At 39.3% G+C, this 23,004-nt stretch overlaps 1 protein-coding gene across 1 annotated transcript in view; it reads left to right on the forward strand.

Annotated features, from left to right (window-relative positions):
- LOC124775767 (rho guanine nucleotide exchange factor 12) overlaps positions 1–23,004 on the forward strand; it is a 1,141,602-nt gene that overhangs the window by 491,245 nt on the left and 627,353 nt on the right. The window contains exon 17 of the mRNA XM_047250599.1: positions 4,827–4,994. Coding sequence (XP_047106555.1) covers positions 4,827–4,994 — 168 coding nt within the window. The remainder of the gene's footprint in view (positions 1–4,826; positions 4,995–23,004) is intronic.

The following is a 23,004-nucleotide window of genomic DNA, read 5'->3' on the forward strand; positions in this document are numbered from 1 at the left end:
TCCATAAGTCACCATGTGGTGCATTGCAGAGGGTACCTTGTATAACTACTAGTCATTTCCTTTCCTGTTTATTTGCATGTGGACTGAGGGAAGCAAGACAGACCATACTCCTCCATTCGAGCCCAGATTTCTTTTGACCTGTCTTTGCAGTCCTTGCACAAAACATTTGTTGCTGGGAGTAGGACAGTTCTGCAGCCAACCAAAAATCCCATTTCTCTAAACTTCCTCAACAGTGTTTCTTGAAAAGAATGTCTTCTTCCATAAAGGTGTTCCTACATGAGTTCATGTGGCACTTACATAACACTTGCATATGGATCAAACCTATGTGTAACAAATATAGCAGCATGCCTCTGAATTACTTAGAAATCTTCTTTTAATCTTATGGGAATCCCAAATATTCAAGCAGTACTTGAGTGGCTCACACAAACGATTTGTACGCTGTCTCCTTCGTAGATGAGCTACATTTTTCTAAAACTCTCCCAATAAACTAAAGTCATCCATTCATCTTCCCTACAGCCAATCTCACATGCTCATTCCACTTCATGTTGGTTTGAAATGTTACTCTTAGATGTTTTAATCAATATGTCTGTGTCAAGCAACATGCTGCTAATACTCTGTTCAAACATCACAGGATTATTTTTCCTGTTTTTCTTTATTAATTTACATTTTTCTAAATTTAGAGCAAGTTTCCATTCGTCACACCATCTAGAAATTTTGTCAAAGTCATTTTGTATCTTCGTACAGTCACTTAATGACGACACCTTCCTGCACACAGCAGCCTCATCAGTAAACAGCTGCAGATTGCTGCTTATGTTGTCCATCTGGTCATTTATTTATGTCGAGATTAAGAGTGATCCTATCATACTTCCTTGGGGCATTCTTGACAATACCCTTGTCTCTGAAAAACATTGCCATCAAGGACAACATACTGAGTTCTGTTACTTAAGAAGTCTTCGAGCCACTCGCATATCTAAGAACCTATTCTGTTTGCTTGTACCTTTATTAACAGTCTGCAGTGGGGCACCATGACAAATGCTTTTTGGAAATCTAGGAACATGGAATCTGCCTGTGGCCCTTCATCCATGGTTCACAAGCTGTCGTGTGAGAAAAGGGAAAGCTGAGTTTTGCACAAGAGATGCTTTCTAAATCCGTTCTGATTTTTAGACAGAAGCTTTTCTGCCTCAAAGAAATTTACTAAAGTAACAGTTAGAATATGGTGAAGAATTCTGCAGCAAACTGATATTAACACATTCGGTTCCCCAGCCCCACCAGGCTTGGTAGCTCATAGAACAGCAGATGGCAAATGTCACGCCTAACGTGTTCTGACTATCGATACCATCTAGTCTGTCCAGGTTGGACTTGCATCAGTCCATGCCCAGGCACTCTGTAGTGAACATCAAACAAAAAGTTCCATATTTTATTTTATTTTCAGACGGAGCCGGTAGAATGAGAAGGCCTGGTAAATCACAAGGAGAGATTTCACCCTCTCCTCCAGTTGGGTGGAGGGAGGCGGGGGGGAATGTTAATTGTCAGAGATAAAGTGGAGTATGTAGTGAAAATTCTGTAATAAAATTATGATATGAAATATTAGGTATTAATGCATAGCTTGCTGTGAACGAAGATAATAAAAGACAAAACAAACTACATGGCATACACATTTTAATTTATACTTAATACAGATTTACTTTCAAAAGGAAATAATTTCCTCTTACATCCATACCTGCTTGGAGATGTGTCTATGAAAATAAAATTTATGTGTGATTATGCTGAAAATAATTATTTTGTAGTTAAGAATGATAAATTGAAAACAAATGCACTTACCTGCACAAGTTTTACTACAGAATGGTAGAAAGAGAAAGCAACAGCTCAGTCACAACAGATGTTCACTGCAGAGCGCCCGGGCATGGACTGAGGCAAATCCAACCTGCACAGTAAACAAAACATAGACTAGATGGTGCTGATAGTCAGAATATGGTGGGCATGGTGTCAACCACCTGCTGTTACCCAAGCTATCATGCCTAGTGGGGCAGGGACACTGAACGTATTAGGGATACTACCCTGTAAGCTTGCTGGTCTGTTCTTTTACCATTCTTATGTCATGTGCAGCTCTTCGTTTCAGTCACTTGGGAGTTTGCACTGGATGATATATTTACAATACAAGCTAAGTAAGGGGGCCAGTGCTGAAGTGTACTCTCTTTGAAATTGAGTTCAAACTTCATCCAGGCTTGATGACTAATTTTTTTCAACTATTTCAGTTCCTTCATAATGCTAGGGATGCCTAATTCTGTGTAATGGTCAAATGATTGTATACTTGTATGATCCTCTTGCATGAACAGTTTCTTAAATGTGAAATTTAAAACTGCAGTTTTCCTTTTGCTTTTGTCAAACTTGACTGGTTGTTGAGTGACTGGTTAGAAGTCTTTGATCTGTTTAGTGATTTTTACATAGGACCAGAATTGTCTTGGGCTCTTGGCAAGATTTTTTCACCAAGGCACGACTTTGGAAGTTGTTGTATGTTTCGCTCATTGATATTTTTGTAGATGGATAAATTTCCAATAACTTCTGCGTGTTGGCATTGCCATGTCCCTTTTTAATCCAAGAGAGCAATATATTTTTGCTTCCTGAGCATTTTCCAAATTTGATTCTGAAACATAGTACACATTTTTCAGTCTGAATACACGTACTTGGTACGTATTTTCCCAGAGTGTGATTTACAGTCAGTTTTGCCCATAATTCACCTACTAAATGGTGTCCATTCATTGTCTAAGTAGGATGCTAACAACTGCTTATCTGCTCTTTCCAGCATAAAAATGTTCCTCGTCTTCTTGATGGATTTTTTAATTTTAGTTACCATCATCACAATGATGGCATTATTGTCACCAGTCCCTGTCTCTATACTGGCACTAATGATAAAGTCAGGCCTATTGCAGCTATAAGGTCTAAAATATTTTTGTTTTGTATGGATAGTTGAACTAGGTGCTCAATACAGTTTCCAGAAAATGTGTTCAAAACTACTTCCCAAGACAGTGTGTGTCACATGCGGTGAAGTCATAGACATCCCTGTCTATATGTGTTGGAGTAAAGTCAACTTCAACTAATATTGCAGGATTGGGGTACACTCACGCTACTGAGTGTAGACTTTCTTTGAATGAATCTACAACTGTTACAGTCGAATCGCGTGGCTAGTGAAAGCATCTGATGATTAACTTGTGTTCACGAAGGCTGGTTTTCCACCTCCAGCATTCAGACACACTATTTTTATTAACTGCAATGAACACTCCCTTTCTATGGCATCTCACCTGCCTTTTAAATAAACATTCCATACCTCGTTAAATATTTTGGGACTTTCTGCTTTGGGTTTCATCCAGCTCTCAGTTATAAGTATAGTTTGAGTGTGAGAGCCTTCATGGAGGGTGGTAATTTCAAGGATTACATTAAGAATACTTTGATGATTTACTGTAAAAATTTTGAAATGTGATGTGTGTTCACTGTGTATGTAATCTGATTTCATTCCCTGTATATTAACTTGCGAGCATTCATCACAGGACCTGAAATTTTTGACTGGAAGAATTTCACAGTATCAATGGATCCTATGTTTGGGAGTCTCCACTCGACACTACACCAAAGGACCCTTGTCAATTCTGGGTGTGACACTGTCAGTTGTGAGCTCCGCTTGCACCCTGTGAGTTGAGACCAGCGGACTTCACTACTTCTCCTAGCCCCTTGTATGAACTGAGGGTGGCCTCAGAACCCAAGCAACTGCTATCATTGATGCCAACATGAGCCACAACTTGCAGATGACTGCACCCTGCACTTTGCACCTTGCACCCTCAATACCCACAGGCAGTGCCTCCACTACATCTTGTATGAAGCATCCTCACGTAGATACTGAGCACACATTGGTCTATTTTCCAGCCTCGGACGCTATTTTCCTAAAGATCTGCATCATGTGCCTAACATTGAAGCTCCTGATAACCAGCAACAACTCCACCCCCCCCCCCCCCCCGTACCCCCTCCTCCTCCTCCTCCTCCTCCACCACCACCACCACCACCACCACCCACCACCACTATCACTCCTCTCACCACCATATGCCTGACACATTACAAGCTGCTGCTGTATCTGAGATGAGTGTGCGTGCTCTGTGTTGGATACACTGGAAGGTGCCTCAGCAGCAGAGCTCATGGGCAAAACAAGCGATATCTGTGGTGTTACATGTGGTGCACCAGTTTGTCCACTGTCACTACACCCTAAGGCAACAGCTTGCAGATAGCTGACAGTGGCCAATAGCGTTTTCAGTTGTTGGTGAACTATGGCCAGCCACTGAGACTGTAACTGCCATAGTTCACTGCAAGCTGGCAGACACAAACAAAGAATCTTGGCAGACCATGAGCAGAGGTTGGCAACTGACAAGGAAATGGATGGTTACTTTACTGCATTCAAAAATGTGCGACTGCAGCACTACAGGCAGCACTGAGCTACACTAAAAAAAACTGCAGGCTTCAAAGAAATAAAACAACAAATATAAATGAGCTCTCTTGTCTTTTACACACAGATTTTTACTACCAAACTCCCTGAGGACACAAAAATAAGCTACTAAAATGCACTAAGGCTGCCACTGTGACTACTTCACTGAGTGTTGTTAGATAAAGAGATGCAGACATGTTTGTGGTTCGTGGGTGCACTAGTTATGTGTTGCAGCAGTGGCACTTCTTATACATGTATTGACAATCTGGGCTTATTTAAGTAAGATAATTATGTACATTTAGAGTAGACTCTTATCTAAAGTCTGTTGTGCTCAATTAAAAATACCTTAATTATGTTTCAGATTGCTCGTACAATATACACCGTAATTGTGTTAGAGATTTTGAGGAACATTGTCCAGGGCCTGCACCTAAGAAGGATAAAACAAATGACCGGATAAGCAAAGTTATGGAGATAATCAGGACTGGGAGAGAAACAAAACGAAAACCAAGTTCAATTAATTCAGCCCACAGTAAGTAGTATTGAACTTACAAACTATATTTTTCACTCTTTTTTCCTGTCACAATATTTTGTTGCTGTAAAGTTTTGTTTCAAAAATAGATGTACACACTGAAAAAGAATGATATATCTGAAGATCATAGATTCCTACAATGACTCTTTGGCATGCCTTTGAAGTTACATGATAAATTATCAGGTAATTCTTACAACAAAAATGAGAGGAATGAGTTATTTCATAAGTGAAATTTTGATCTAGTGTTAATCCGTTATAATGGTGGCCTTAATTTTATTTTTAATTTTATGAGTGGGGCAAACAATTTTTTTCTTTCTTGTCTTTGTAAAGTACATAGAAAATAAACAGTTAGAAACTGTCTTTACTTAAGCTAACCTTCAGAATGAAATTAGTAACTAGATACACATTTCATTGTGCTCAATATGTTCTGTTCATCAGTTACAGCTTCATTTAGGTGAGTGTTGATGTATCTTATACTGTAACAGAATTAAACCATTCATGTGTTTGTTTCCAACTAACGACTTGTATTTAAAGGCTCTTGCCACCATTGACTAGCATGGATTTCCTCTTTTTTACAATCCATATTTATGCTCCTTTTATGTGTAATTTCCTTAGTACTTCATTGTTGTGAATGCACATTACCAATACCAAAGCTTTCCTTGTGATGAAAATTTTACAAATACATTGGCAATTTGATGTGCAGTTACATAAAGTTAATCACTTTAACTGTGTCACGTACACTAAACTCTTGCTAATCTGGTCCTCCATAGACTGGTCTCTGTGACCCAGCACACATGGTCCCTAGTTGCTCAAGCCGAAATTGCATGTGCGTAACAATGAAATGTCGTTTGCTGCAATGCTGTTAGTTAATTACAAGGTTGAACATTGCTATACATTTTTGAAATTGTGGATTATTTTACAGTTCAGTATCATGGCTTCTGCAAAAGAATCATGTTATGCCAGGCCTCAAGCAAGCCACTGCTACTGAGTACAGTGTTGGACAAGCAGCTATTTATAACATCAAAAAGAAAGATCCAGAATTCATTCTGGAAACATCCCCCAGGCAGTGGCTAAGCCATGTCTCCGCTATATCCTTTCTTTCAGGAGTGCTAGTTCTGCAAGGTTCGCAGGAGAACTTCTGTAAAGTTTGGAAGGTAGGAGACGAGATACTGGCAGAAGTAAAGCTGTGGGTACCGGGCGTGAGTCATGCTTCGGTAGCTCAGTTGGTAGAGCACTTGCCCGTGAAAGGCAAAGGTCCCGAGTTCGAGTCTTGGTCGGGCACACAGTTTTAATCTGCCAGGAAGTTTCAAAAAGAAAGATGTTGTTATTTGACAGTAAGCAACCCAAATGGAGAGCGAGTTGGAAAACAGAAGGTTATGCGAAAGAGTGAGAATAGAGAACTTGGCATAACTCTTTACAGATGGTCCATAAAACAATGCAGTAAAGAATGCCCACTCAGTGGCCCCATGGTAAAGGAAAAAGCTGTTGCATTCAACAGACAACTTGGCAGCAGCAACTTGTTTGCAGCAAGGTAGGGTTGGCTATCAAACTGGAAAACATGACAAGGCATGCAGGAGCTGACAGTCAGTGGAGAAAGTCACTGATCTAATGAAAAAGATGCAGAAGAGTTTGTAAAGAACATACAGAAGGTAATAGAGGAAAAAGATTTTTTTGCTGATGTCTTGTATACTGCGGATGAAACTGATCTCTTTTAGAAAATGCCTCCTTCAAAAGGAACCCAAAAAACAAGAAGAAAGCTCATGGGTGCAAACATTAGAAATAGCACATAATGTGAATGTCATGTTGTAATGCAAATGGGAGTCATAAACTACCATTCATGGTGGTAGGGAAGTCTCCAATGTTCACATTGTTTTCAACATGGCAAGAAAGAGCTGAAGAAGAAAAAAAAGCTTCCTATGGAAGCTATCCCCATAATTGGCAGTGCTCCCAGTTATCATCCTGATGTGGCTCTAAAGTACGATGTATACAAGCACTCTTTCTTCCACCTGATGTGACAATCCTGATTCAGGCAATGGGCCAGGAAATTTTGGACTCAATTAATCATCATTATGAACACTTCTTGTCTCCTTTCTGAATGAATGTGGAAACAACACTGCTGGAGCTATATTGAAGGTATGGAAAGCAATCAATTTACTTTATGTTGTTTTCTTGACAGAAGAAGCATATTGTAGAATGGAGGAAGCTACCATAATGAAGAGCTGGAGGAAAGTGTGCCATTCTGACACTTTGTACAGTGACATGTTTCACAAGCTTCCAGGAGTAGTAGAAATTGATGAAGAAGATTTTGCTAAGTGGCTGAATGAGTGTGGAACAAACCAAACTTTATCAAATGAAGAAATAATCAAAAGCATGCAGGAAAGTAATGAGGAAAGTGAGGAAGGAAAGGGCACAGGAGGAGAGAGGATAAAGATTTTTCACACTGCTGGTGCTGAAGCTGCAGACATCTTCCTGGAATACATTATGCAACAATAAGATACCTGCAGTACCAGTGTAATGTTTGTAAAGTGGTTGCATGGTAAAGTATGCCACCATTGCGTAACATCATTGTGACACCTAAGAATTTGGGACGTGTATCATAATGAGGGATACTACTTTATGTAAACACACTCAGGGACTAAGTTTTCTGTGAAAATGAATGTATCTTTGGATTTTATAAAGTATAGTCCCTACATATCTAAACTAAATTTCAGGCACGCTCTATAATCTGGCACTTCGGCCAACCTAGCACCCAAATATGCAAGTAATGGCTGGATTAGTGAGTGTCTAGTGTATTAAAATATGAGTTACTACATCATTACATTGATTTGAAAGATACAATAGTGTTTTTGTTACTAACAGATAAAGTACTTCATACAGAACTAAAGGTTTTCACTTTGGATGATCATGAAACCTAAGTGCTGGAGTTTGTTTACATATTTACAATGGTTGCATGTTTTGGAATTGAATAATTACATTAATACACCAATATTACAATTTAAATCAGTTAGATAATTGTTATTACTAATGTAATTGTTAATACAGAAGTGACTGCACTGATATATGAGACTGTAAGTTGTCCATAATGAAGGGATACAATACCAATATAGGTATTGTAAACATCTGTTGACTTAACGGAAATATGGTGTTGATATATTCAGAATGTGTGATTCCATTGTGCTACATTAAGAGTGACTGGAGACATCGCTTTGGATTGTTTCAAGCAAAAAATTTTCAGAACTTAAGAAATATTCAGGTTTTTCATCAAAAATCTTTATTTCTGTGACTCATTTTGCAGTTTTAGTTGTATAATTAGAATGTGAGTAGAATGATTTCTCACTCAGTATGAATGGTTGGAAGTATGCACATGAGGCAGTGGCAAAGGGTAACAGTAAAAAAGTCTTCAGAAATTGACTTAATGTAGTATCAGTAACTGCCATTTTTTTAATCTTACTTGAATGATTAAATTGGTGAGAAGCATTATCATATTAGTGTTAAGTACTGTGCCTTGTTGGACAGAATGAACAAATAAATTGTAACTCTATTTCTCAGTGGCAAGACTGATCACTAGAATGTCATATCTACAAAATACAGTAATATTTCAAAGTATAATTGTTAGGACCAGCAGCAGCTAGATAGCAGTTGCAGAATTTCATCGTGAATATTGTTGTTTTTAAATTTACACTGCTACATGGAAAAGATTACATTGAGTCAGATATGATGTAAACTGCTACTAATTATGATCTTACAATGAACTTTTGCGAAATCTGCTTGCCAGGTACCTGAATATCAAAATATACTTAGCTAAAAGGGCACACTCATATAAATATCGTAGTTGCAATCAACAAACACCTAGAAACTCAAGATTTGAAATCTTTGTGAAATTACAGTGGAAAACAAGGATGTAATAACTGTTTTTGAGAACTGTATGCTTCTCAGACCCACAGAAGATGCTGAGTACTGTATAGTTTGGAGTCAAGATATAAAGATCCATAAGTCAGCAGTTGAAAATGCACAGTATAGTAGAGTTCAATTCATTAGAACAGTTGGCTTGATGTGAAGCAATTTGTGATTGGTTGAAGAGACAAGGTGGAGAGTGGACGATTAAGACATGTGGTGTTGGGGGAATAATTTGATCAATAAAAATACCACCATAGGGAAGCAAAGAGTGATAAATAAAATAAGTAATGAGGAAGTATAATTTGATGATCAGAAGATAGAAAAGGGAAGGATATGAGGGAGCAATTGATGGAGGTTTCTTACGTGTGATCTTGTATTACAACATTGTTTTTACATCATGTGCTGAAATATGAGTATTCATTGTCAGAACAATTAACTCATTAAGATTTCTACTGACTTACTCATGCACACCATGTTGAACCCTGTAATTATGAGCACACTTTTATTAGCAAAATACACAGAACAGTAGAGGCACACAATTAATGCAAATACATCTTAATTTGGTGTGATGCAAATAAGATGCAGCCAGCCAGAAACAGAGTCCATACAAAATCCAGAACCTAAGCCAAAGCTGTCAACAGCTAATGGTGGTGAATTGAATATTCCATGCAAGTGACCACATGAGACAGTGGTCACTCTGAACTGCGGGAGCACAGTTATTTAAAGACTGTTGTCACAGAGTCCCAAGCTCAGGGCTTCTTCCGAGAGCACTGGTCATGCTTACAGATTGCAGTATCACAGTATCACCAGTGGTGAGGGCTGCAAGTAACGGTCAGTCTCCGACAGCTGTGATAGCTCCATGTTGCTGTCACAGTCAGTTACTGCTTACCCCCTCCTCCCCCGAGAGATAGCACAAAGGGCAGAGAAAGCCCTATTAGTACTGGCTCCACCACCTGAGACATGGTGGTGTTGCTGCTAGAGTTAGGTCTGTGGATGCCACTGCTGGAGCTAGGTCAGAGGGTACTGCTGCTGTAGCTGGATCCAGGAAGGTCTGAATTATGACCTTGATCGCCTAAGGCTGGATTAGGTGCAGGTACAGCAGGTCCCCACCACTTGTGGAAAGCAAGTCTGCTGCAACTGGCATTGCAAAAGATAAATTTAGGTATGCTGGAGCCGAGTCCAATGCCATTGATTTAGAAGTGGTTACAGTTGGAAGAGCCCATGGCAACAGGTGGTGAGAGCAGAATGAGGAGGATCCAAGGCTGCCCCTCATGAAGGAGTTTGGCCAGGCTCTTCCCTGCAATTGCTGTGGCCCTGTAGGTGGCCAAGAACTAGGTAAGGGCATTTTCTGATGGTACTGTCCATTTTGCATCCCAATTAGATTGGGTTCAGAGTGGTGCCATGAGAAGATGTGACATCCCTTGTTGCTCACAGAAGCGGGAGAACTGGGTGGAAGCAAACTGGAGACCATTGTATGAAACAGTGGACTTCAGAAGGTTCTCGGTAGCAAAGATTTACAAAAGGGCCATGATCATGTTCATCGTTGTCATGGACCACTTGGGGTGACATACAGAAATTTGGAGTATGAGTCCACCTCAGTGAGCCACATCTTATCAAATAAAGGATGTGTGGAGTTAATGCGGAGATGCTCTCATTGGCCTAACAGGGGCCAGAGTGAGAGTACCCTGGATGGTGCAGAAAGGTGCTGAGCATAAGTGGTACAGGATCGAACTATGGTTACTATATCCTTGTCGACAGATGGCCAATATTTGTGGTGGTGTGCCAGATGTTTTGTGTGGAATATGCCCCAGTGACCAGCATATAGGAACACAAGCACTCCGACATGCAGAGTTGAAAGACTGACAAGCCTAGGCTGTTAGTGTTCCATTTTCAGAATGAGAATACCATCTCAGAACCAGGAGTATTTTGAGTGAACTATGCACCATCAAGGATAAATGCTGAAGCCATCCTCACTTAATCCATTTGGCAACTCTACAGACAGTAGGGTCTGCCCTCATCTGTGTCATGACCATTGCATGTTGAGAGCAAAATTGTTAAGGGCTAGCAATGAATCAGAATCCAGCTGAAACATGACAACTTCCTGATTATCAAATTCAGGATTTGGGCGTGCTGGAAACATCATCAGGGCATCGGCATTGGCTTGTTGGCTTGTAGGTGATGTCATATTTACAGTATGTGCTGATAACTAAAACGTCCACTATTGCAGCTTTAGTGCTTTTCTCTCCAGGAGACTGGAATGTGGACCAGTCAACGCTTATGGTCTGTTAGCATCTGGAATTTTACACTGTAAATATAAGTAGAAATTTCTTAACTGCATAAATGATAACCAGTTATCTTTTTCAATCATAGAGTAGTTCCATTGGGCAGAGTTTAGAGTCTTTGAAATGAACAGGATGTGCAAAATTACCAGCTCTCTTATTGGATAGCACCCCGTCCATCCCATGCTGCGAGGCATCTGTGACAAGAAGAAGAGGCTGTCATGGTGAAAATGGGATGAGATGTGGTGCCAGGTAGAACTTGCTTAAGTGTGAGAAAAGCTCATAAGACTAGTCAAATTTAGCTCCTTTCAGTTGCAAGATGTTGAGTGGGTAGAAAACTTTTGCAACATTGGGAACAAGAAGGCCATAGTAGTTGATTTTTTTTTTTCTATAGAGGATTGCAGATCCTTGAGATTATGGGGTCTGGGCATGTTTTCTATGGCATACACATGCTGCTTGGTAGGACAGATGTCCACTAGTTGACCAGAAACCAAACCAATGGATTGCTGAAAAATTTTCACTTTGGATGTTACATTTGAAGATAGAATAATGACAGTATTATTAAAGGGATAGATTGCTATTCACCATATAGCAAAGATGGTGAGTTGCAGATAAGCACAACAAAAAGACTGTAAAACAAGTAAGCTGTTGACCAAACAGGCCTTCATCTGAATTAGAATACACTCACACACACACACACACACACACACACACACACGTAAACACAACTCTCACACGCAGCCTCAGTCTCGGCAGCCTGAAACTGTGTGTGTGTGTGTGTGTGTGTGTGTGTGTGTGTGTGTGTGTGTGTGTGTGTGTGTGTGTGAGTGTGTGTGTGTGTGTGTGTGTGTGTATTCTAATTCAGATGAAGGCCTGTTTGGTCAACAGCTTACTTGTTTTACAGTCTTTTTGTTGTGCCTCTCTGCGACTTGTCATCTCCACTATATGGTGGGTAGCTATCTGTCCTTTTCAAAATATTGTCATCCAGATAATTGTTGCACAAAAGAATGCCCTGTACAATTTGTTCCAGATAGTGCTGGAATACTGCCAAGTACAGGAAGTGCTGGGTGGTTATAATTAAAGTGCAGCTATTCGTGAAGGTCCAGTCTGGGTTGTAATTGTCTTATGGCTCTGATTTACACACAAACAAAAATAGTTGCAATTTTGGCTACCAGGTGCAAATCTGCAGGTGTGAATGCGAGAAAGATGTATAGAAATGATCCACATATAATTAATTAAGAGTGGGACATGGGCACAAAAGGTCAACCGAGTAGAGAAACAAAATGTTGATTTTTTATTAACCAACACTTAAACAATTTGTTCAATATGAGCACCAGAGATGTTGATGAGGTATTACATCTGTAAAATAATGTAATCAGCAGTTACTTGCAGCAGTTCCATTGGAATCCAAACAACATGATCCTGTGTACTAGCTTTCCCTCAGTTACAGACAGATCATGCCCATGGTAAAAGTATTGTTTTAGATACCATCAGAGCTAAAATTCACTTGGAATCAGATCAAGTGATCTTACAGGTCATGCATAAGGAAAACCTCTGGAGATAACACCATTCTGAAACGTTGCATAATGCAGATAATTCACTGGGCGAGCAACACCAGGTGTTGGTCCATCTTCCCTGAAAACAGGAATTGTGCTATTCCAAAGCAGGAGTCACATGCTGTATAAGGTTGTCTCAATAATGTGCAGACTTCACAGTACACCTGACAGGCTCTCTTGTTGTATTCTCTTTAAAGAAGAATGGACCAAGAATAAATGTGTTTGTGAATCCTCACTACACAGTCACATACGGCAAGTGAAATTTGTCTTTGTGCTCAAGACATGATTTAACAGTACCCCAGATTTGGCAGTTCTGTGTGCTACTGCAAAATGTCATGTAAAATGTGCCTCATCACTGCATAGAATATTGCCCAGCCACATCTCGTTATCAATCCATACCACAAACTGAAGAGCAAACTCAGAACATTTCTGCGGTCCATGAGGTTACAGTTGCTACACTGTCTGGATCTTGTACAGGTACCAGTGTAGAATAGACCACATACTTTCCTTACTGTTTAGCATAGGATGGACAATTCTCATGACACTGCATAAGCAGTAGCACTACCGGAGCACATGCCGCATGGTCAGTTACAGCAACAGCAACCTCATCAATAACTTCCAACAGGATAGGAAACTTTCCTCTTCCAGGTGCCACACCAAGCTCCCCTGTGTTTTCGAATTTCCTTGTCATCTTCTTTAAACCGTTTAATGAAATTAGGCCTGTCTTCAGACCTTTTAGTCAGTGCAGCACTGTAATTGCTGCTGTTCACACACAATAGTTTCATTAACAGATCTCTCTTCTCGGTAGCTGTACTGTTCACTCGCGTTATGGCTTATCAAATGACAGTGTGGATGTCATACCATCATACAAACAGTATACAGTGTCAGATTTGCGCCTGGAGGTCAAAATTTGAACTTTTTTTTTTTTCAGTGTAAATCGGTTTTGCATTAACACATTAGCAAATCAAGTTTTGCTGCCATACGGCAATTACAGCCCACACTGGACCTTTGTGAGAGCTGCACTTTAATTACAACCACCTGGTATCAAAGAGCTGCCGGTCGTACTGGTAGAGGGGCCAAAGTACCTGCAAATAAACCTCCAATAATTTAACATTAATGTAACAGTCACCATCGTATAACAGTCTTCTGGGCACCCAATTGGAAAAGCATGACAAACTCCTTGGTATTAGTGGCTTTAAAATCACCATATAATCGGAGAGAGCTATCCAGTTCTTCTCCTCTTCTTCTTCTTCTTCTTTTTTTTTACATGGAGAAAGGCCCACTGGTCACAATGAGGAAGGCCCATTGGCTTGATGAGAACAGGGGTAATCATTTCATTGTTCTCCAGTCTGTCCAATTCCAGTTTAACTGTGTCCTGTAGGATGTGTGGGATCTGGTGCATCCTTGAGAAGCAAAGCATGGAACCTGTTTTAAATGAATTTTTCCTTCCACATCCATAGCCCTACCTAACCCAGGAGTGAACAGATCAGAATATGAAGCAGTTACATCTTCTATGCCTTGGAATGGAATCTCAGTTGACACCAAACACATATTTTCCAAAACTGAAAAACCAAATGTATCCAACCCAAATATGTTTTCCATACTACCGGAATTAATGTCTAAGATTGAAAATTTCCTCGAAAGGTTTTTACGAGAGACTTCTGTAGTAAAAAAAAAATCTTTTATGTGTATTTAATGACTACTATATGTAGTGATAATCATATGAAATGGTTTTTGTGTAGGGGAACATAACACAACGTAGGTAGCTCTATTTATGATAGAAGAGAATGCGCCAGTATCAAGTAGAAAAGTGACATCAAAGCAATTCACTTGTAGTGTCAATAATATTTTTACAGGTTTATACATTTCTGGATGAGTTAAAATTTCAATTGCGTGCACTGCTTCACTAGGCATATGTGAATTAGATCTATCAGAGGAGTAAATGGTAGAACAGGAATTCCACCCAGAATGCTTCATTATACCTTTGCTGCTGCGTACAAACAACTGACACACACTGGTAGTGTGACCTTGAATGCTGAATGAAAAACAAGTAGCTTACTAATGTTGGTAGCATGAGTAATGAGGGTAGCATATTGTGCTTAGGGAAACGACATGGGTAGGGACTAGCATGTTTACAGGAGTGATCCACGTGTGCCTAAAATTTCCTAGTGTGCTTGTGGGAAGTTTTTTCCAACTGAACCTGTGGGGACTGCGGATACTGCAGACTTAGCTTCCCACCGGTTTTCAGTTTCCTCTGGGAATTTGAAAGCCCGAGCAATTTTAAGGACCTTGCCTAAGAAAAGATCCAAATACCATAAAGCCTGTTCGCGCGCTTCCTTATCGGGCAAATATTAATGAAGCAAGTCCCAAGTCATGGAGTAGGCATACGCTGTGCAATGTGTGTTGTCTGAGCACACACAAGCACAACTCTGACTAAGACCCTGAAAATCAGTGACCCAGTCTTTATAGGTTTCTGACTGTTGTTTACAATTCTGTTAAAATTCCAACCGAGCATACACCATTGAGGATTGACATCCATAATGATCCTCAACAGGTTACAAAATTCAGCAAAAGACTGACTATCAGATTTTTTTGTGGAGAACAACTTACTAAGCAACCCCAACACACTACGTAAAGTCCATGAAACAAGAAAAATAGCATTTTCAGTCTGAATTGTTTACCTGGAAAGCAGTGAATTGATAGTTGAGGTGCTATAAATAAGTCTCTTATTCTTCAACACCCTCTTGAAAAGATGGAAGTGGCAGTACTGGCGTCTCAATACAGGTGGGCAAGCAAGTTGTAGTAAGATGAATTTCTGTTGCTGTTGGTCTAGTAGTTGCTATTCCAGCTGTCATAATTCCTTCTGTAATTGCTGATCAAGCTGCCATTGTTACTGCTGTTGTAGGAGCCAATGCTTCATAATTTCTAGTTCCTAATTGCCTGTTTTATCGATTCACTGAGAATTCGGAAATACTCGTCTCTTATGTTGAAGTCTGTAATTATGAGTGCAATTTGTTGGGTGAAATATACCCACACAGTAGAGAGTTACAGATACTACAAACACATGTAAATTCGACATAACAAAAATAGAATGCAACCGGCTGGAAACAGAGTCCATACAAAGTCCAGAGTTGAACCCAAGGATATCAACAGATTGTGGCTGATGAATTGAATGTTCCTTGCAAGCATTCAGAGGAGACAATAGCTGCTTGGGGTAACAGTAACACAGTTACAGTCAGTCAATGGTAAGGGGTCCCCGCCAAGTAATATGATGTGTTATCCAGGCTTCTTTTGAGAGCACTGGTTGCAGTGACTGCTTGGAGTCTGCAGCATCACAGGTGGTGGGAGCTGTAGGTAAGTCATTCACCAACAGCTACAATAGCTCATTATCACTGTCAGAGAGAGTTACAGCATAGGTAGCCACATTGTGTCATGGCTTATTGGTTTGGTGATATGTGAGCTCGAAAGATGCACATGCGCTTCATGAATACACAGGATGTTCCACTGAAAAGATGTATCCTGTGTCTGCTCTTTACAGAAGATCCATTTACCTGTGTATTGTCCTCAGCATTAAACGGGGCATACATTCCTCTTTACTAAAAATGAATCATTTGTTTCTCTGGTATATTGAACAGTTGTTTTAGCCTCCAACATCAAATGTCTTGTCCAAACATAATTGTGCAGTTTTAATACTCTGCGAGGCAAATGAGATGTAAAAGCACAGTGCTCTATTTGAATTTGATGGGTGATTAAACAAATATTCATCAGGAAATTCTTTTCTATGTGTCAAAGGAGTTCCATGGAAAAATGAGTTTTGGCATATCTCTTCTCTGTTTGTTTCTTCTGCATTTACATTATTTAAGAAAGAAACAAACCGTTTTATTTTTTCCTTTACAGGTAACATCAGGAACTTTGAAAACAATTTTTCCTGATTTTTGAGAGTTGCTTTGGCTAAACTTAGCATGTATTTGACACTTTACCAGAAATTAAATGTAATCAGAACAAATAATCTGGGTTTCCAGTTTAATTTAATGTGGAATGTAGACAATGAACAAGAAATAGAGATAGGCAATTGCTCACCTCCCTTCTTTTCTTCTTCTTCTTTTCTTCTCTCTCTCTCTCTCTCTCTCTCTCTCTCTCTCTCTCTCTCTCTCTCTCTGTAGAAGGAAGCCGTCATATGTTTCAAACATGCTCTTTTGCAGTCACATACTTTATTGGAATGAATACATATTTTTAGTGTATAATTGTTGTGGTAAAATTTCAAGTATTTAATATATGGCAAATAATACCAAAAGAGAAAGTCTTCAGTATTGTCAAAATTTATTTAAGAGCAATTTAATAATTCTATTTAAATACAATAGTTATTTATCATTATCATTCTGAACTTATCAATAGATTCAGTCTTCAAAGTTTCATAAAATATATACAGAGTATGATTCTCAACTAAAATGTCAGCAGTCAGAAACAAATACTGGAATTGATTGTAATTGCTTAATTCTGGTGAAATATATGCTGTGTTAACGTTATTGAGAGCTTAAAATTTTGTGCTGTGCAGAACGCAAACCCTAACCCATGCGTTTCATTAAAGATTTAAACTGTCAGGAGTATTATTGTCATGAGATTGTCATGATTGCTTTCTCATCACTGAGTCCAGCAGACCATATCATTATGTAGCAATATTAAACATTTTATATGACTGACTGTAATATTTTTCATCCCTAGTGTGTACTGTTACAAGTAGGTGGGGGGGGGACACCTCTGTCTGGATGTACAACTACTAGCTGTAGGAACAATTTGTTCTTTCTTACAGTGGGGAAGAAGGATCAGTTAGGAAGTTTCGAAAAGGGGTAACAGGTCCTTCAAACCCTATATTGAGTGGGCTCACCTTATTAATTATTTTTATTTACTGATATGAGCAGTGCTGAAAGTCAAGCATGGTGAAGAAAAGGTATGTGACAGTGTAGTTATTTTATTGCAAGGGCATATTTGCAGAAGAAGTCTCAGTTTTGAGATGTAAAATTAGGGAACATGATGAGGTATGTAGTAAAAGGAGATAGTATGCGGGTAAAAGAGACAGTATAAGAGAAACAGTTGTCAAATGAGTTTGGTAACCTCTTCAAAAAGAGCTGGAAATGTATGGAATGGATAATAACTGGTAGTTGACAATTTAAAAGGAAAAGTAGTTACTACATACTGTGTACATATTGATGCACAAAGTAAATAAGACCACAAAAATTTGAACAACATTCTATAAACAGTAATAATAACCAAGAAAAGTAAAGATTATCAACAAACAGGGTAAAAATGTCAACAAAACCCAGAAAACTGTCAACAGGTAGACTAAAATTGTCAACGAGCCTCAAAAAACCATCAAAAAATGTGGTGGGTTGCCCAAAAATGGGGAAAAATAATCACAGACCAGAGAAAGGTGATATGCAAACAAAGAGAAGAGGTTAGCAATGAAAAAACAAGGCCAGCAAACAAAGGAACGAAGTTATTGTTGATAAACACAGTACAAAATGTTCAAATAACTTGCACAAATACAACCAGGGGCCTGTAACAACCACCAATAATTCGACAGGAACTTGCCCTGTCAATTTCAACGCTAAACTGCATCATGTAAGCACTTTGCAAAGGATTTTTAAACCTCGATTTGCAGAGCGATGTCAGCACACACACACACACACACACACACACACACACACACACACACACACTCTGTGTAAACACTAGTGTGCCACCACACTTCAGAAGTTAGTGATAATTAATAACCAGTTGGTGTGAGGTAGCATTAATTTTTCCCTCTGTTTTTTTATTAATGGATAGAGGATTCCACACAGAATTTCATCATGAAGTTCCATCTCTATTTATAAGATTACTTAATGCTTTAATTTCAATGCTTCCTTAATAACACTATCCCAGTAGCTGGAAATGTATGCCAAAATCTCTATGTTGTTGTATTCCATTGCATGACCAGTGCCACGACAGTTTTCTACAATAGCAGATTTGCTCAGTTTCTGTAAGCATGTGTGACGCTTACGTTCAATGCACAGATCCTTCACAGTCTTGATCCGGCCAATATATGATATGTCACAGCTGCATGGAATATGATTGACACCTGCCAAAATCAGTATCATTGTTTACGGAACCTGAAAGTATCTAATCTTACACTTCACACCATATGTCCTGTTGAAAATGTTCCCTGTGTAAGACAAAAAGCCATAGACTTTGGTGCCACCTCAGTATTATCATCACTCAGCTGGTGTGTGGTTGATAAAAGCACAACACACATCTGACCTGTTTTTCACTCTAACCATTCTGACAACAGGTGACCTCAGGATGAGCTAACTCAGCTGTCAGATTCTCAGGATCTGAAATGACGTGGGCGCTGTGAACTGAGACACGAAGTAGCCTTTCATACTGAGCCGGATAGCAACAACTATCAGCCTGTAGGTACAAGTCAATGTGAATAGGCTTTGTATAAATGGTCCCAATGTACCATCAACCTCCCTCCTGATCAAAATTCAGGTGTTCTAAACTGTCATTCAAAGTACCACTGCCAGGAGGCCAAACAGTGCAGCTGTTGTCTACATACCTGTAAAGACACACAGGCTTTAAAGCTGCCAACTTCAAGGCATGTTCCTTGAAGTCTTCCATGAATTTCATCTCACAGGATATGACAATATAAAGGTTCTGTTGTACACTTCCAGCTATTGGGATAATGTCGTTAAGGAAGCATTGAAATTAAATTAGTAACTAACTTATAAATGGAGATGGGGGTTTTGCTTAAATTGTGTATGGAATTTTGCTCTCTCCCTTGTCAAAAACAGAAGGACAGAGTTCATCCGTTGGTTATTAATTTTCCATGTCGATAACTTCTGACATTTGTCATCTTTGGTTGTGTGGTGGTTATAGTGTTTACTGTGTCTGTGTGTGTGTGTGTGTGTGTGTGTGTGTGTGTGTGTGTGTGTGTGTGTGTGTGTGTGTGTTATCTTTCCAGAATTGCAAACTGAAGTTTTAAATCCCCAAGCACAACAACACTTACCTGCTGCAGTTTTACCTTGAAAATGACAGCATGTACCCTATTGAAATATAAGTGCTAGTTCATAACATCACCCAACTGCATTTCTGTAAATTGTTCGAACATTGTAGACTCCATCTTACACAAGAAATATGGAAAGTGTATGATAACAGATGTTACAGTGCCATGTTCTGGTTGTCTGTACAAGCATAAAAGCTAAATCATGCATGAGGTGTGTCTTCTTCAATAATTAAACTTCCCTAATGGGTTCTAGCTGCATGTGAGGCAGCTGTACCATTAAGGGAGTGATAGTGGAGTAATATCTGATCACACATGTCTAGTAGTTCCTCATATGGCTAACGTCCCCCTGTTGTATGGACCTAATTGCAATAATACAAGCCTCTACGGTGTTATACATGTATCCTTAACTTTCACAATACCATGGCTTAATGACTTTCATTATGGATTGCTTGGGATATAAGCAGAAGGTCTGCAGCATGCTCTTCATCATTTGAAGCATGTGACTGGGGGAAGCAGTACTTCTCCTGACTGGATTGTCATCTGATGCCATTGTGCTGTAATGAAAATGAAATAAAACATAATATAAGAAAGAAGAAAATTTCTTGACATTACAGTGAAGGACTGTAATTTTCAAATAAAAATGCATTATTTAAAAATTTGTGTCATTTTAATACGACATGCTCAGTGCAGCATTCGTGCATTGATTAACATCCGTCCCTCAAGTATGAGCCTGGAATATTGCAGATTACTCATCTACATCTTTGATGACTTCATGATTGGACTCAAAACATTTTCCAGGTGCACTTTTTAAAGTGGGGATAGTTTGTAATCGGGAAAATCTGGTGAATAAGGTAGATGATCCAACATTCCATACTTCAATCCCTCATTTGTACCACTGCCAAACCACCTTTGTGTATAGATCCAGTGTGCAGATTTTTCTTTCCTTTCACAGACCAGACCTCTGCTCTCTCCTCCATTTTGCATTGAAAACATGTATAAAGTTCACTAGTCACTGTTTTGTCCTTCAGATGGTAGTCAGTAAGAATATCCTGGTTTCCTCCCAGAAAGTGCTAGTTTCTAGTTCAAGAAATTGATTTTGGCTATTTTGGTGCACAGCTAAGTGCTTTCACTCACTGCTTTAATTGCAGTTTTGTTTTGGCGTGAAGTGGTACAGCCATGTCTTAACCACAATACTGGAGCGGCACATAAAACCAGTTTGGTTATTCAAATGGTCCCAGCACCGCTGACAACTTCATTTGCGCATTTGCTTTCTGTCAACATTGAACACACATAGTACATGTTTTATATGCAGGGTGAAGAAAAAATGCCGCACTTAGGTGCCGACATGCAATTTGTCACCCAGATACAAGACAAAATTTATCCAGCAAAATCATATCGGGTGCATTTTGAAACAAACATGTGTGAAAATCAGGAGCTGGCAACACTTCACAGCACACCAGAATGTATCTTCCTGCATTACCGTACTAGCCGTGAAACTCACGTCCAAATGGAGCTATGGTTCGAACCTCATCAGGTTCCTTTCTTATTCTTTAGATGTCTGTTCCCTAGTTCTTGGCATTTTTAAGCAGGACATCATTTTGTCACATGACAGTAACCTATCACGTGAGACTGGAATCCATTAAGCAAAATGCATGTGTCTACTAACTGTGCATTGCCCAACCGTAACTGGTCCTGTCAAGTCATGTAGGGTGACTTCCTGATGGAGTACACAAATGATGAATGTGTCAACATGCTTTTGGTGCTGGGTGCGTCCGATAATGAAGCTGTAGCTGGTACTTGTGCATATGATACATGATGCCCTCAAAGGTGCCTTATCAATAAGAAGGTTTTTCTTCCACCTGGAGCAATGCTTCATGAAACCAGTAATCTTATCCACAAGTAATGGACAGAGGTCATCCAAGCACTAGATGTATTCCACAAACAGAGGACGTGATTCTTGAAACTGTTCACCAATCATCTCGCTTCCCTGCACCATGAAGATTTTATCTGCATGGAAATGAGCACTCGGTGCAGAGAAGGGGCAGAGATATATGCTATGGCAGGAATGGTGGTTTCACCAACACAGACATTGACACGATCCGTGCTAGCGTAATGTAATTACTGATCAATCAGAAGCTGTCTATGGGCTCTGTAAGGCCACCACAGCAACAGTTTTGATAGTCACTTGCTCCTGATGAAGAGTGTGAAGGTAATCATCGAAAGCTCAATGTGTTACTCTAAATTGATGGGGCATGAAGTTTGAGAATGTTTTATACAAAAATGCCATTGCTAAAGACTTCGTTCTCATGTATGTTAATTTGCTGTTCAGATGCTTGTGTTCATGATACTTTTAATCATAGTATGTATATTTTGTGAATCTGGTGCTGGAGAATGCTCCACTGGGCGTAATACATATATATTCCCTATTCAGATTTTGTACAAAACACTTGACCAAGTTTGTTGACTGAGTTACTTATGTGTGTAACTATGTATATTTTAACATTCTGACTTGTCTTTGGTAAGTGCTACCTTGTTATCTTACAACTGCATAGTATGCAGTTGGTATTGACATTTTAGCTGTCACCAACTTCCTGAACTGTGGTACAGCTCTGCATAAAGCATTCTGATCATTAATTCTTCATGTGTACATATCTCTTTCTGACATCTTAATCATTGAGTGTGTCATGCCTAATTGTGCAGAGTTTCGGCATTGTTATCTGTGGTTGTGGTTTTGGGAAATCCGTGATGTGGACTGTCTTTAAGACAAATACAAGAATGTTTGAATTCCCCTATTTGCATACTAACTATTGCACATAAAGGAAGAGACTCAGTATGTGATTGAATTAATTTTTGTTGTTAGTGGACCATCTAAAACAAAACAAAATTGCAATGACACGCTATTACAATTTATCCATTTAAACAGAACATATACAGTATGACTCCTTTAAGACACTGAATAAGCATAACTGTTTTGTAGGACAAGTTGACATGTGATGTGTGTTACGTGCTACATGTACAGACATTTTAAAAAATCAGTAATATCAGTTCAGTTTGTGGGCAAGGCTGTGAAGTTTTCACCTGCTGTTTGTGTTAGGACGTTTCAGAAAATCTATTCTATACTAGATCAAACTGGCTCATTCCCCACACATTAAAGAGCCTCATATCTTTTCCTTGCTTTTTGCCTTTTTCTAGAAATTGTAACACATTATTGTCTTCTGCAGACTAGATATTTATGT

This window comes from Schistocerca piceifrons, chromosome 2, assembly GCF_021461385.2.
Source record: "Schistocerca piceifrons isolate TAMUIC-IGC-003096 chromosome 2, iqSchPice1.1, whole genome shotgun sequence".
Lineage (NCBI taxonomy): Eukaryota > Metazoa > Arthropoda > Insecta > Orthoptera > Acrididae > Schistocerca > Schistocerca piceifrons.